General features: G+C 44.5%; 1 protein-coding gene across 3 annotated transcripts in view; it reads left to right on the forward strand.

Moving 5' to 3' along the window:
• Positions 1-11,683, forward strand: part of Cnot10 (CCR4-NOT transcription complex, subunit 10) — a 60,220-nt gene extending 48,537 nt beyond the window's left edge. The window contains exons 14-19 of one of the 3 annotated variants that reach the window (XM_013028496.1): positions 2,451-2,564; positions 4,977-5,107; positions 5,850-5,885; positions 6,078-6,205; positions 10,520-10,595; positions 11,254-11,683. In XM_013028496.1, the coding sequence (XP_012883950.1) occupies positions 2,451-2,564; positions 4,977-5,107; positions 5,850-5,885; positions 6,078-6,205; positions 10,520-10,595; positions 11,254-11,408 (640 nt within the window). In that variant the 3' untranslated portion in view covers positions 11,409-11,683. The remainder of the gene's footprint in view (positions 1-2,450; positions 2,565-4,976; positions 5,108-5,849; positions 5,886-6,077; positions 6,206-10,519; positions 10,596-11,253) is intronic. The other 2 variants (XM_013028497.1, XM_013028498.1) reach the window with 2 other exon arrangements.
• Positions 11,684-15,906: the final 4,223 nt, after the last annotated feature.

Genomic DNA, 15,906 nt, shown 5'->3' on the forward strand with positions numbered 1-15,906 from the left:
CAATTCCCATTCCTTCCTTCTCATCTGCCTATTACTCTCCCTCTTCCTCTTCCTTTCCCTCTTCCTTTCCTCTCCCTCTGCCTGTCCTCTCTCCCTCTTTTTTTTCTCTTTTCTTTTTGTCAGACATGAGATTTGAATTCAGGGCCTGGGCGCTGTCCCTGAGCATTTTCACTTAAGGCCAGTGCCCTACCACTTGGAGCCACAGCACCACTAATGGTTTTCTGATCTTTTCTTTGGGATAAGAGTCTCATGGATTTCCCTGCTCAAGCTGGCTTTGAACTGCAATCCTGGGATCTCAGCCTCCTAAGTAGCTAGGACTATAGTCATGAGCCACCAGCACCCAGCTTCTCCCTCTTCTTTTTCAGGGGTTGGTGGTCTGCAGCCTGTAGCTAGCCCCTGCAGCATGTGGAAGGTGGAGGCAGGTTTGTCAGACCCTCCCCAGGTGGCAGAAGCTACCTCTGCCCTAGTGGTGGTGTTCTTCCAGTCTGATGAACCGTCACATCCACTGAGTGTCTGTGGAAGCAAATGGGGCAGTGACTTAAGGAAATAGTGTACATTGAGAGGTCACTTTAAAGCTGGAATGATCTGAATTAGTTCAGCAATTCTCCAGGGCTTGCTAGATAAAGCCATGTAGTCTGCGGGGATTGCACCTTTCTCATATGTGAAAGTGGAATTAGGAGTGACTGAGGTACCAGGGGAAGACACACTAAAGGTTGGTTTGGGCTTTGGGCAGTGAAACTTGTTTAATCCTTACCATATGCCTCTGTAAGAGCATTGGCCCCAGTGTGGTAGTTTTTGCCACTGGGCCTAGTAGTGAACCAGAGCCTGGGCCTGCTGAGTAAGCGATCTACCTGTGAGCTCCACCCCATCTCCCAGTGTTTTATTCACATGTTGAAGTATTACTTTTAATAGAATGATTAGTGTACTCATAGAATCTTTTATCCTATCATGATTTCGTGAGGTCGCTTAAAAGATGAGGAAAACCGATTTGTATCTTTGTTTTTTTTTTTTGTCATTATAGGTTGCTTGCTAGAAAACAGTCCTGCTGCAAATTTTACATGACTGATTTCTGGACCCAAACTGGACTTGACAGTAGGCTAGAACAATAATAGCCCACCCACTGTCAGGAGAGGCCAGGGCAGGCTCTTCCCAGCAAGCCTGCTGCAAATCGGCCTAGTCCTGGACTGTAAGCCCCAAGGTATACAGGCACAATCCCCTGGCTGTGGGAGCCAGGTAGATATCAGCTTCCTCAGCAAAGCTGTCAGACAGGAAGAAACCTGAGGCTCCAAGTGGGCCTAGAGATCCTAAGTTCAAAGGTTGAAGCCTATCAGAGGTGTGCCACCACGCTCAGCATAACCTGTATTCCCTAACAAGTTCCAGTTCATCTGTTACTACAGAGTGGTGAAAAATTGCTCTAAGGGTAGGACACTGTGTATTTATGCTTCACATTTTACATTAATCTTTAGCAAAGGAAAGTGGACCTTAAGCTTTGCTACTGCCCTGAAATGTGGTCTTCAGCTTCTAGAGAAGAGACATTTAAAAGCCTTTTTTTCTTTGTTTATATAACGGTAAATATATAACATATGGCAGGCATCTTGTGCTGGTTTGTTTTAGAGCTAGGGTCTTGCTGTGTACATCTGAGACTGGCCTAGAACTCTCCATTCTCCTGCCTCCACCTTCTGAATGCCCTGTGTACTTCCTGAATGAATGGATTCTCATTGCCATTTTAAAATAAAAACAGAAGAAATTAAGTTACATACCTGATCTTGTCATATAGACCTAACCATTGCCTTCTTTCTGGAGATGAGAGATAAATTAACTAGAAAAGCCTGTCTCCCTGAACCCCTGTGTCCTCTGCTGGGAGATTGCCTGCCCTCATACTCCTCTCTTCTGTAAATGTTTCAGATTTAAAATTACATACTCAGTAACCAAAGCAAAAAAAAAGCTTCATAGTGTTTCCATTAAATTTTCATTTTCTCTTTCTTGCTTTCTTGCTTTTTGTTCTTTTGTTGATAATGGGGCTTCAACTCTGGGCTTGGGCACTGTCCCTGAGCTCTTCAGTTCAAGGCAAGCATTCTACCACTTGAGCCACAGCACAACTTGTGGTGGTCTCACAGACTTTCCTGTCTCAGCTGGCTTTGAACCATGATACTCAGATCTCAGCCTCCTCAGTAGCTGGGGTTATAGGTGTGAGCCACTGGTGGCCAGTGACTTTTGCTGGACCTGGCTTTGAACCAGTATCCTCCTAATCTCTACCTCTTGAATACCTGGGATTATAGATAGGAGCCACAGTATGCAGCCAATTCTTAACATCAGTGTTACTGTTTCCCCTTTCTTTTGTAGTGTCTAGTCTGTCATAGTTATAATTAGAACCTTTCCTGCTATTTGGCAGATGGAACCATTATCAAGTTTTACTGAAGGCTTTGGCCCTTCTTGCTCTTATATTCTAGGTGCTCTATACTTGCTTGCAGTGCTTATGTGGCCCTGGCTTTAGGGGATAACCTTATGGCTTTGAACCATGCAGATAAACTTCTTCAGCAACCCAAGCTGTCCGGATCTCTTAAGTAAGTGTCACTTGCCCTGTGTGTCCCTGGCCCACCTTCTCTCAGGGCTGTTACACTACTACTCCTTACTCCTCCAGTGGAATATGTATTTGTAAGTTTACAGACTTTCATGTCATGTCTTAGCCATAGACATATTTTTCTCAGTTGGCTCTTAAGGATTGGAGAATGGCATTTGCTGGGCTGAGTGTTAAGAAACACAAACTTTGGACTCTAGTTTTACTGCTAGGTCTTTGGGCCCTGAAATAAGCAGAATTCTAAAGAAAAGACCCATCAAAAAAGAAAGTTGAGGGGCTGGGAAGTTGGCTCAGTGGTAGAGCGCTTGCCTTGCATGCCTGAGGCCCTGGGTTCGATTCCTCAGCACCACATAAGCAAAAAGAAAAAAGCCAGACGTGGTGCTGTGGCTCAAGTGGTAGAGCGCTAGCCTTGAGCTGAAGAGCTGAGGGACAGCGCCCAGGCCCAGAGTTCAGGCCCCACAACTGGACCAAAAAAAAAAAAAGAAATCTAATTGAGTTCACAAAGCTTTAGGTTCAAAAGCTAGTACTGACACACAAGTAATTTAACCAAATAAAGTAAATTAAAATGGAGGCTATGCTAGAATCTGAAGACAAGTACAGCAGAAGTAGAATATGTGTAGGAAACAGTGTTGGAACTTACATGGGAAATTACAATCAAAATACTCAAAATATTTGGTTGCTGGTGACTTACCCTTGTAATCCTAGCTACTCAGAAGGCTGAGATCTGAGGATCATGGTTTGAAGCCAACCTAGACAGCAAAGTCTATGGGACTCTTATCTCCAGTTAATCTCCAGAAAACCGGAAGTGGAGCTGTGGCTCAAAGTGGTGTAGAGTACTAGCCTTGAGCTCAAGAACAGTGGGCTGGGAAGGTGGCTCAGTGCTTGCCTTGCATGCATGAGGCCCTGGGTTCGATTCCCCAGCACCACATAAGCAAAAAGAAAAAAAGCCGGAGGTGGCGCTGTGGCTCAAGTGGTAGAGTGCTAGCCTTGAGCTGAAGAGCTGAGGGACAGCGCCCCGGCCCAGAGTTCAGGCTCTGTGACTGGACCCAAAAAAAAAAAAAATGGAAGCCAAGGGCCCCAGTGGCTCACACCTATAATCCTAGCTACTCAGAAGGCTGAGATCTGAGGATCAAGTTTCAAAGCCAGCCTGGACAGGAAAATCTGTGAGACTGTTACCTCCAGTTAACCACCAGAAAACCAGGAGTGGTGCTATGGCTCAAAGTGGTAGAGAGCAGAGCACTAGCCTTGAGCAGAAAGAGCTCAGGGACAGCACACAGGCTCTGAGTTCAAGCCCCATGACCAATAGTGACAAAAAAAATTTGAGCTAGCAGGCACCAGTGACCCATGCCTATAGCTACTCAAGAGACTGAGATCTGAGGTTCAGTTTGAAGCCAGCCTAAGCGGGAAAGTCCTTGAGACTCTTTATCTTCGATTAATCACCAAAAAGCTGGCAGTAGAGCTGTGATTCTAGTGGTAGAGTGACAGCCTTGTGTGAGAAAAGTTCAGGCCCTGAGTTGAAGCCCAGCACACAAAAAAAAGATGGGGAGGGACTAGATGGAGAATGTAGCTCAGTGTTGGACTACATGTCTAACATGTTCAAGGCCCTGGATTCTAGTCCAATATTATAAACTAATTTATGGGATCATCTAAAATTAATATTGATTGCTAAGTGTTTTTTCAAACTAGTGTTCCCCAAACATAACCCAGGTTTTCTTGAAAATACAAAAGAAGCAGCCAGGTGCTGGTGGCTTAAGCCTGAGATTCTGGCTACTCAGGAGGCTGAGATTCAAGGAACTTGGGTAGAAAAGTTTGAGAGACTCCATCTCCAAAAATAACCAGCCAAAATCTGGCTGGAAATGTGGCTAAAGTTATAGAGCTCCCAACGAAGCAAGCAAGCCAACCCTGTGTTCAAACCCCATTAACAATATACATATACATACACATATACATGTGTGTGTATATGTGCATGTGTGTGTGTATAATCTCTAACTTAGTTGAACAGCATAAATTTGCCACTTCTTGGTGAGTGTGTGTGTGTGTGTGTATACCACACACGCACTGCTGGAGCTTCAACTCTAGATCTTCAGTTCTGGCTTGGCTTTTTCACTCAGGACAAAAATGAGCCACACCTCCAGTTCCAAGTGCTAGGGTTGGAACTCAGTCCCTCCTCCTTTCTAAGCAGGTACTCTGCAAGATATTTATAAAAGACAAGCATGTCTTTGAGTGGCACAACCTTTAATTGATCTATCTTAACTAAATATATTTAGATTTCAACTGAACAACAGGAACTATATAAAACGCAGTATATAGTAATATAATATGTCCAGTATTATTATACATGTGATATTTTGTGATGACCTACTTTTTTTTCTATGTGAAATCTGCTTTCTCATTTTAGGTTTTTGGGCCATTTATATGCTGCAGAAGCCCTCATCTCTCTCGACAGAATATCCGATGCTATTACTCATTTGAACCCAGAGAATGTCACTGATGTCTCCTTAGGGATCTCTTCAAATGAGCAGGACCAAGGTTAATGAGGACACACTTGATCAGAACTGGTCACTGTTGCCAGTTCTTCCTGTCATAATCAGGATGTGAGGAAATCTAAGGGCATGGTGTGGAGGGTAGGAAGTCTCAGGTGGCCTTTTCACATTTTTTTTTTTTTGGCTGCACTTAATGAAGTAATTACTTGCTAAGTAAACCTGGGAGTTGATTATCATATCTTACTTTTGAAGGCTGGTAGAGTCAGGAAAATTCTCTTCCCTTCCCTTTCCTTTTCTCTCTTGTCCTCTCTTTCTGTCCTCTCCTATTTCTTTGGTAAGAAGCAGGGTCTCAATATATTGTGCAGGCTGTCCTCAAACTCCTGGGCTCAGGTCATCCTTAGCTGCCTGAGTCACTGGAACTACAGATATGTGCCACCATGCCCAGCTTAAGATTCATTTTGACTTGGTTCTGATACTATAATTTTGGTTTGAACCAATTCCACAATCCAGGCAGTAATAAAAGTACTATATTCAAAAAGCCAATTTCAGATTATATTTAAGTTTTAGAGGAAGTGAAATTGAGTAGCATTCACTTTATTCAGGGTTAGCACTCAGGCTTGGGGTGGTGTGGGTGGCATTCTGACATCTTTACTACAACCTCCACTACATGAAAGGTGATAGCATGACAAATTTTGCTACATTAGGTTTCCATTTCATAAAGAAACTTAGGCTTTTAGAAGATACACTCTGTTGTCCTATCCCTCAGATTTATTTTCATGTATTTGTAGGATCAGACAAGGGTGACAATGAAGCAATGGAGTCCTGTAAGTAAGAAGTTTTGTAAATACTAAAGTAGCCTGGCCTGCATCCCAAAGACTTAGACCCTACATCTTTTGTGTCCTTCATTTATTTGTGAGCCTGAGGAACAGTGCTGGCTTTATTCTGAGTGGATTGGGTGGTGGGCTGGGTTGCTCTTACCCAGCCTTTTCATCAATGTGTCTACCCTTTCTCCCCAGCTGGGAAGCGGGCCCCACAGTGCTACCCCAGTTCTGTCAACTCTGCCCGGACTGTGATGCTGTTCAACCTAGGCAGTGCGTATTGCCTGAGGAGCGAGTACGACAAAGCCCGGAAGTGTCTGCACCAGGTGAGGCAAGGCCACAGGGCCACGCAAGAATCTGAGCTGCCGGGGCTGGGCAGGTGGCTCAGTGGTAGAGCGCTTGCCTTGCATGCCTGAGGCCCTGGGTTCGATTCCTCAGCACCACATAAGCAAAGTGAAAAAAGCTGGAAGTTGTTCTGTGGCTCAAGTGGTAGAGTGCTAGCCTTGAGCTGAAGAGCTGAGGGACAGAGCCCAGACCCAGAGTTCAGTCCCCACGACCGGACGCAAAAAAAAAAAAAAAAAAAGAATCTGAGCTGCCTTGTTCTTACAAGCAGCAGGCAAATCATTCGAAGTTACGGCTTTTCTTAATTTATTTGAAGCATCTGGTTGGTTTGTTTTAAACATTAAAGTATTACTTTCCCTTTCCCTACCTTAAAAAAAATATTCTTGTAGTTCAACATTGTATATGAACATGAACACTTAATGAATGAAAAATATTTCCTGATTTTTTATTTATTTATTTTTTTGGTGTTAATACTGGGTCTTGAAATTAGGACCTGGGCATTATCATTTAGCTATTTTGCTCAGGGTTGGTGCTCTGCCACTTGAACCATGGCTTCCCTTCTAGTGTTTTTGCTAATCAATTGGAGATGAGAGGCTCATGGACTTTCCTGCCCATCGTTGTTTTGAAGTGCAATTCTCAGATCTTATCCTATGGGGTTTTGGTTTTGTTTCGTGACAATTCTAGGACTTGAACTCAAAGTCTGTGTACTGACTCTGAGCTTTTTTGCTTATAGCTCTTGCTCTACTATTTGAGCCACAGCTCCACTTCTGGCTTTTTGGTGATAATTGGAACTAAGAGTCTTACAGTCTTTCCTTCCTGCACTGTTTTCAATCCAGATCCTCAGATCTCAGTCTCTCGAGTAACTAAGATTACAAATGTGAGCCATTGGTGCCTGGCTTCATCCTATGATCCTATGATTTTAGTAATTAAAACTTCAAAAAATTGAGAAATGGGTTGGGAATGTAGCTTAGTGGTAGAGTGCTTGCCTAGCATGCATGAAGCCCTGGATTCAATCCCTCAGTACCATATAAACAGAAAAAGCCGGAAGTGATGCTATGGCTCAAGTAGTAGAGCACTAGCCTTGAACACAGAGATGCTCAGGGACAGAACCCTAGGCCCCGAGTTCAAGGCCAGACTGGAAAAAATAATAATGTTTATAATCCCAGGTACAGGAGGCAGTTGGTTGGAGGATTGCAGAGCAAAGCCAGCCCCAGGCAAAAATGCAAAGCCCTACCTGAAAAATAAAAAGGCAAAATCATTCTAGCTACTTAGGAGGCTGAGATCTGAGGATAGTGGTTCAAAGCCAGTCTAGAGCCAGGCACTGGTGGCTCAGGCCTGTAACCCTAGCTGCTACACAGGAGGCTGAGATCGGTCTGGGCAGGAAAGTCTGTGAAACTCTTCAATAAACAGAAAAAGCTGAAGGTAGCACTGTGGCTCAAGTGGTAGAGTGCTAGCCTTGACCACAAAACCTCAGGGACAGCAAACCCCAGGACTGGAAGGAAAAAAAAAAAAAGAGCAAAAAGAATTGGAAGTATGGCTCAAAATAAAGTAAATAGGAGGCAGGAAGGAAAAGGGATAGGAGAAAATGAAGCTGCTTGCCCCCATGTGTAGTGCTGCACACCTATACTATAATCTCTAATAGGAGTCAGAGGCAGGATGATTGCAAGTTCCCCGGCCAGCCTGAGCTATATAGTGAGACTGCTTGTAATGTTGAACTAAAATTGCCCCTGGATTTTACCACTGAGATGGCAGGCCTCCAGGCAAAGGGGACCACCCATCCTTGGAAAGATGAATGGGGCTATACTAGAGGACACCTGGCATCAGCATTAACTCCCCCCCAGGGGGAAGGGTAATTCCTCCGAAGGCCATGCATGCAGCACACACCTGTCAAGTGTTCACTGTGTGCCAAGCCATGGGAGTGAGACAGAAACAAATAGACTTATATGTCTGCTTCTTACAAGACTTCCTATAGAATTTTTTTTATCGTGAAAATACCATACAGAGGGGTTACAATTACATGGGCAAGGTAATGAGGAGGCATTGTTGCCTCCTCCTTTGTTTCCCCTTACCCTATATTATTTTAATACGTCTAATACAAGAAGATTGTGCAAATGGCCCATAGTGAGAAAGCCCACATGTGCTTGCCTTAGGAACCGAAATTGAAATTAAACCTGCTCTCAGGAGACAGAACAACTTCAATAAATAATACAAGGAAATTGATATTTCGTAAAAGTGATGGTGCTGAACCATAGGAAATGGCTACAAATAATATTCAGTCAACTTGGTAGCATCTGGTCAGCATTTCTGATCCCAGTCAGCAGGTTCAGTAACATACTTGGGGGGAAAGCAGTTAGTGTTCTGCAAGGGTTGAACAGCAAGTTACTCTGGGGAGTGTTTAACAGCCCTCTATAGCTGAGACACAGTGGGGTCAAGCCTGGTTCAGGGGCTGGGGGGGGTTGTTTTGGTCCCTTGGTTTCTAGGTTAATCCAGTGGCTGGACCTTTGTTAATTGGGAGGCCACCCTGCCTAGGAGACCAGAAGCATGATGTGAAGAGTTGGCAAGGGCTTCCAGTAGATGGTTCCAAGGGCACCTGCCCCCCACTAAGCAGTGTGAATAGCCAATAAGCAAAGTGCCATGAAGTTTCACAAAATTATGCCTTGATTTCTTTTATTTTAGAAAAAGCTGCATATAGATAGTACAAAGAACAAAAAAGGACCCCTGTTTACTAGCCACTTAAGAGAAAAGATTTTATTATCTGCGGGGTGCTATAACAATGTTTTTAGTATATTTAAAGCTCAGCCTACTAGTATAAAAATCCCATGTTCTGGGCTGAGTTGTTATCCCTCAGTGACCTGAGTGAGAGGAATAGGCACCTCATGAGCACGCCTGTGCTGAGCCGAAGAAACAGGCTTTGGGGACGACACTCATGCCATCAGGACCAAACTACGGTGTTCACTCCTCAGCTTTCCATGCCATTTCTCCTGTGGTCTGACCCTCAGTGCCTCCCTCCCTCCACAGCTGTATTCAGATAAACCTTTCCAAATTCACCGTGGTTTCACTTGCCTCACTCAGCCTAACTTTTGGGGGACTTCATTGTTGTTAGGTATTTACACTCAATCCGTATTTGTGAAAACACATTTGCAGTTCCACTGAGGGAAGAAGCGAAGCACACTGGAGCAACAAGCAACTCAAACTAGATGGGAACCACTGAAACTAGCTGGAAAATGCAGGTTGATATTCAGGCTAGGGAAAGACTACAGGAACAGCCTGAAGAAGTGAATCTAATGTTAGTACTCTTGACCAAAGCAGCCTAGGTTTCCTTTCCTTTTAGTACTGACTAGTGCTATGGCTCCTTCTCATATTAGCCAGGTGCTGGTGGTTCAGCCCTGTAATTCTAGCTATTCAGAAGGCTGAGATCAGAGGATCACATTCCAAAGCCAGTGCAGGCAGGAAGATCTGTTACCTCTACTAATCTACCAGCAAAGCTGGAAGTGGAGCATCGGTTCAAGGGGTAGAATGCTAGTTTGAGCAAAAAGCTGAGGACCGCTCCCAGGTCCTGAGTTCAAGCCCTAGAACCAGTACCAAGAAATGACAACAGAGGCTGGGAAGTTGGCTCAGTGGTTCTTGCCTTACTTGCATGAGGCCCTGGATTTGATTCCTCAGCACTACATAAGCAGAAAAAAGCTGGAAGTGCTGCTGTGGCTCAAGTGGTACGGTGCTAGCCTACAGTAGAAGAGCTGAGGAACAGGGCCCAGGCCCAGAGTTCAAGCCCCAAGACCATTAAAAACAACAACAAAGAAACAAGTAAATTAGTTTATTTTACTAAGTTGTATTGTGTTTAAGACTAGGCCTAGTAGTATTATTCCTTTATAGTCTCAGCAGTAGAGGGACTAAAGTAGAAGGATCATGAGTTCAAAGCCAGCCTAGGCTACATATTAGAACCTGTCTTAACTGGGCACCCATGGCTCAAGCCTATAATCTTAGCTACTCAGGAAGCTGAGATCTGAGGATCTTGGTTGAAGACAGCCCAGGCAGAAAAGTCCATAAGATTCATCTTCAATCAACTACCAAAAGTCAGAAATGGAACTGTGGCTCAAGTGGTAGAGTACCAGCCTTGAGCAAAAAGCTAAGGGACAGCTTCTAGGCCCTGAATTCAAGACAGGAGGGGATCCTGTGGAAATGAGCTTGAATAAGTTTAGCTTTAGATTTTTCTATTTTCTTTTTCTCTGTTTAACATTCCTTGGGCATTTGTGTCTTGAACTGTTGGTTGTTCATGATGTCTTTTGTTCTGAGCAAAGGCGGCTTCAATGATCCATCCTAAGGAGGTTCCCCCTGAGGCCATCCTGCTGGCAGTCTATCTGGAACTGCAGAATGGTATGTAATCAAAGACCCTTGCTCAAGAAAAATCAAACCGTATTCCTTCCTTGAAGATGTACTCATCCAGTTCTTCTACATGAAATGCAGCAAGGGCTACTACTGGTTATCCCTCAGTGGTATACCACTTATGTATGTGAGGGTATGGGTTCTACTCCTGGCACCTGGCTTGCCTGTATTTTAACAATTCTCCAACTAGGCGATACCTGAGAATCCTTAAGGAATTTTAAAAACCTGTTGCCAGAATCAGGAGCTGGTGGCTGACACCTGTAATCCTAGCTATTCAGGCAGCTGAGATCTGAGGTTCTTGATTTGAAGCCAGCCCAGGCAGGACGGCTGTGAGACTCTTGTCTCCAATTAACCAGCAAAAGACCAGAAGTGGAGCTGTAACTCAAGTGGCAGAGAACTAGCCTTGAGCAAAAAGCTCAGGGACAGCACTTAGCCTCTGAAGTGAGCCCTAGGACCAGCACACACACACATACACACAAAAAAAATCTTAGGCTGCTGTGGGTCTGTCTTGTGTTTCCCATATACCATCAGGGCTTCAAACCTCTGCTTCTTTAGACAAATTGTACCTCGCCTACAGGATCCTAACAGCCTACTCTCTCTGCTGTTGGCAGTGTTACATGCTTTTTTTTAATATGGAGTGTTTTTATAGGTAATACCCAGCTGGCCTTACAGATCATCAAAAGGAATCAGCTCCTCCCTACCGTGAAGACACATTCAGAAATGAGAAAGAAGCCAGTGTTTCAGCCTGTGCACCCAATCCAACCCATCCAAATGCCAGCCTTCACTGCTGTTCAGAGGAAGTGATTGCTTTTGAGAAAGTCTCCTGACACAAAGAGCAGTATTTACTCGTGTTTTCACTTGTATCACTGCAGAATGAATGAATAACAGACTGAGGTAAAGGATGCAAGTTTTGAAGCACAGTTTTAAGACTGTTTTATTCTTCTTGCCAGAAAGTTACTTAAAATTAAGGATTCACAAACTTGTTTTCAGCTATTTTTCTTTTAAACTCTGACAGACTTAATTTTGAACCATTATTTGATCTATGTGTCATAGACAATTAAAACAAGATCCTGTCAGAACAGCCTTGTGGTCTTTCTTACAACTCTTGGAGTATTTTCACATGTGAAATTTAGTAGAGTTTGTTTGTTCGTTTGTTTTTGTTTTTTGTTTTTTTGTCGGTCGTGGGACTTGAACTCTGGGCCTGGCCGCTGACCCTGAGCTCTTCAACTCAAGGCTAGCACTCTACCAATAGCCACAGCACCACTTCTGGTTTTCTGGTGGTTTATTGGAAATAAGAATCTCATGGACTTTCTTGCCCAAGCTGGCTTTGAACTGTGATTCACAGATCTCATCCTCCTGACTAGTTAGATTACAGACATAAGCCACCAGCGCCTGGCTTAAATTTAGTGTTTTAAAAAGGACTGGAGTCCAGTGCCTGTTGCTCATACCCAAAATCTGAGCTACTCAAGAGACTGAGGTCTGAGGATCATGGTTCAAAGCCAGCCCGGGCAGAAAAGTCCATGAGACTCTCATCTCCAATTAATCACCAGAAAACTGTAAGTGGCACTGTGGCGTAAGTGGTAGAGTGCTAGCCTTGAACTGAAGAGCTCAGAGACAGCTCCCAGGCCCAGAGTTCAAGCCCCATGACTGACCAAAAAAAAAAAAAAAGTACTGGAGCTGGGCACCAATGGTTCATGCCTATAATCCTAGCTACAAAAGAGGCTGAGATCTGAGGATTGTGGTTCAAAGTCAGCCCAGGCTGGGGAATCTGTAAGACCTTGATTTCCACTACATTACCCAAAAAGCTGTAAATAGAGCTTTTGTTCAAGTGGTAGAGCGCTAGCCTTGAGTAAAAACACTCAGGGAGAGCACCCAGGCCTTACATTCAAGTCCCCAGCCTGGCACAAAAAATAACAGTAGAAAATGCACAAGAACTTAGCTTTCCAGGCATAATTAAGTTCAAATGAAATGACTGTTACTTTCTAGCATGGGATACACTTAGGCATAGGTACGGGCTTTGAGACAATTTGGCACTTCATGGATCCCTGCCAGTTCCTTTATAAGAACAAACCACAATTTAAAGGCATTTCCCAAGGCATGGATATAAGATTAGCAGCCAGGCACGCTGGTAGCTCATGCCTGTATCCTAGCTACTCAGGAGGCTGTAATCTGAGTATCATGGTTCAAAACCAGCCTGAGCAGGAAAGTCCATGGGACTCTTACCTCCAATAAACCACCAGAAAACTGGAAGTGGTATTGTGGCTCTTCAGCCTTGAGCTGAAGAGCTGAGGGACAGTGCCCAGTTCCAGTCTTCAAGCCCTATGACTGACCAAAAATAGAAAAAAAAATTAGCATTGTCAGAATTTGCCAGTAGGCTGGATGCACTAATTGTAGGTAGAAAAATAAGTAATATAGACCTGCTTCAGACAATTTAGTGATCACCCAGACTGTTGGTGGATTTACCAACTCTTGCCTTTCAGAAGTATCCCTTCCTGGGCTGTGAAGGTGGCTCAGTGGTAGAGTGCCTTGCATGCATGAGGCCCTGGGTTCAATTCCTCAGCACCACACAAGCCAAAAAGAAAAAAAGCTGGAAGTAGCGCTGTGGCTCAAGTGGTAGAGCCTTGAACTGAAGAGCTGAGGGACAGCGCCCAGGCCCGGAGTTCAAGCCCATGACCGGACCCAAAAAAAAAAAGTATTCCTTCCTGCCCTTGCTTTCTTTAGTTTCTTATTTGGCCTCACAGTTTGAGAGGGTTTAGCCCATGGTACTTGGCTCTGCTGATTCTGGGCCTATAGTGAAGCAGAACATTGTGGTGGTGGTTACTGCTCTACCACTTGAGCCACAGTTCCACTTCTGGCTTTTTGGTGGTTAACTGGAGATTAGAGTATCATCGACTTACCTGCCTGGACTAGCTTTAAACCATACCTCAGATCTCAGCATCCTGCTTAGCTAGGATTATAAATATGATCCACCAGCATCTGTCCTCAAAAGTATTTTTTTTCTTTGTCGGTCATAGGGCTTGAATTCTGGGCCTGGGCGCTGTTCCCCAGCTCTTCAGCTCAATGCTAGCACTCTACCACTTGAGCCACAGTGCCACTTGGTTTTCTGGCAATAAGAGTCTCATGGACTTTCCTGTCAGGGCTGGCTTTGAACCGTGATCCTCAGATTGCAGCCTCCTGAGTAGCTAGGATTCCAGGTGTGAGCCACCAGCACCGTGCTTCAAAAGGATTTTTTTTTTGCCAGTCCTGGGGCTTGAACTCAGGGCTTGGGCACTGTCCCTGAGCTTCTTTTACTCAAAGATAGCACTCTACCACTTGAGCCACAGCACCACTTCTGGCTTTTTCTGTTTATGTGGTACTGAGGTTGAACCCAGGGCTTCATGCATGATAAGCAAGCACTCTACCAGTAAGCCACAATACCAGCCTCAAAAGGATTTTAAAAGGCATCTTTCCTGAAGTTTTTTTTTTTTCTAGGTTTCTCATTCCTGCATGTCTCCCAATATACATAATTTCTTTTTCTTTTCTTTTTTTGAGATATGGGCTTCCTTGGCTTCCCAGGGTGACATGGAACTCCAGATGATACTCTAAGCTGCTGCCTTTTTTTTTTTTTTTTTTGGTCAGTAGTGGGGCTTGAACTCTGGTTCTGGTGTACTGTCCCTGAGTTCTTTTTTTGCTCAAGTGCTCTACCACTTTGAGCCAGAGTGCCACTTCTGGTTTTTTGAGTGGTTAATTGGAGGTAAGAATCTCTTGGGGGCTTTTCTGCCCCAGGCTGATTTCAAACAGTGATCCTAAAAGCTCAGCCTCCTAAGTAGCTAGGATTATAAGTGGGAGCAACCAGTGCCTGGTTTTTTTTCAGCTTCTTATTTATGGTAAAGATTGTTAGGATCAAGGTTTGAGTCTAGCCTGGGCAAAAGAAGTTGGTTAGAGGGGGCTGGGAAGGTGGCTCAGTGGTAGAGCGCTTGCCTTGCATGCCTGAGGCCCTGGGTTCCATTCCTCAGCACAACATAAGCAAAAAGAAAAAAGCCGGTAGTGGCGCTGTGGCTCAAGTGGTAGAGCGCTAGCCTTGAGTTGAAGAGCTGAGGGACAGTTCCCAAGCCTAGAGTTCAGGGCCCATGACCAGACCCCCCCCCCTCCAAAAAAAAAAAAAGTTTGTTAGAGGAGTTGGGAATGTAGCTTAGTGGTAAGAGTGCTTGCCTAGCATGCATGAAGCCCTAGGTTTGTTTCCTTAGTATCACATAAACAGAAAAAGCCTGAAGTAGCACTATGGCTTAAGTGCTAGAGCACTATCCCTGAGCACAGAGAGATTCAGGGACAGAGCCCAGGCCTTGAGTTCAAGCTCCAGGACCAGCAAAAAAATAAACATAGTAACCGGGTACCGGTGGCTCACGCCTGTAATCCTAGCTACTTAGGAGGCTGCAATCTGAGGATCAAGGTTGAAAGCCAGCCTGGGCAGGAAAGTCTGTGAGACTTATTTCCAATAAACCACTAGAAAACCAAAAGTGGCGCTATGGCTCAAGTGGTAGAGTGCTCGCCTTGAGCTGAAGAGCACAGGGACAGTGCTCAGGCCCAGAGTTCAAGCCCCACGACTGACCAAAAAGAAAAGAAAAGAAAACATAGTAGACATTGTTTTGATTTTCCAAGACTAAATATTCTATGTTTAATGTAGGTATAATAATAATGGGTGTGCGCGTCGTTCACATACCCAATGGTACTGAAGCTTGAAATTGGGCCTGAGCACTATTCCTTAGCTTGTATGTGTGTATTCTTGTCCTGGGGCTTAACTCAGGGCCTGAGCATTATTCCTTAGTGCGCGTGCGTGCGTGTGTGTGTGTGTGTGTGTGTGTGTGTGTGTATTATTCCTTAGTGTCTGTGTGTGTGTGTATTATTCCTTAGTGTCTGTGTGTGTTCAGGGCCTGGGTGCTATCCCTGAGTTTTTTTGCTCAAGGCTAGCGCTCTTCTACTCCCAGCTTTTTTGGTGGTCAATTGGAGATGAGTCTCGTGGACTTTTCCTGCCCATGCTGGCTTTGAACTGCTATCCTCGGAGCTCAGCCTCTTGAACGGCTAGTATTACAGGAATGAGCCATTGGTGCCCAGCTCCCTTAGCCTTTTCACTCAAGTCTTGCATGCTTACTACTTAAGTTACAGCTTACCACTTAAGTCCATTTCTGACTTTTTGGTGGTCAATTGGAAATAAGAATCTCACAATCTTGGGGCTGGGAAGGTGGCTCAGTGGTAGAGCGCTTGCCTTCCATGCTCAAGGCCCTGGGTTCGATTCCTCAGCACCACATAAGCAAAAAGAAAAAAG

This window comes from Dipodomys ordii, unplaced genomic scaffold, assembly GCF_000151885.1.
Source record: "Dipodomys ordii isolate 6190 unplaced genomic scaffold, Dord_2.0 Scaffold110, whole genome shotgun sequence".
NCBI classification, from domain to species: Eukaryota; Metazoa; Chordata; class Mammalia; order Rodentia; family Heteromyidae; genus Dipodomys; species Dipodomys ordii.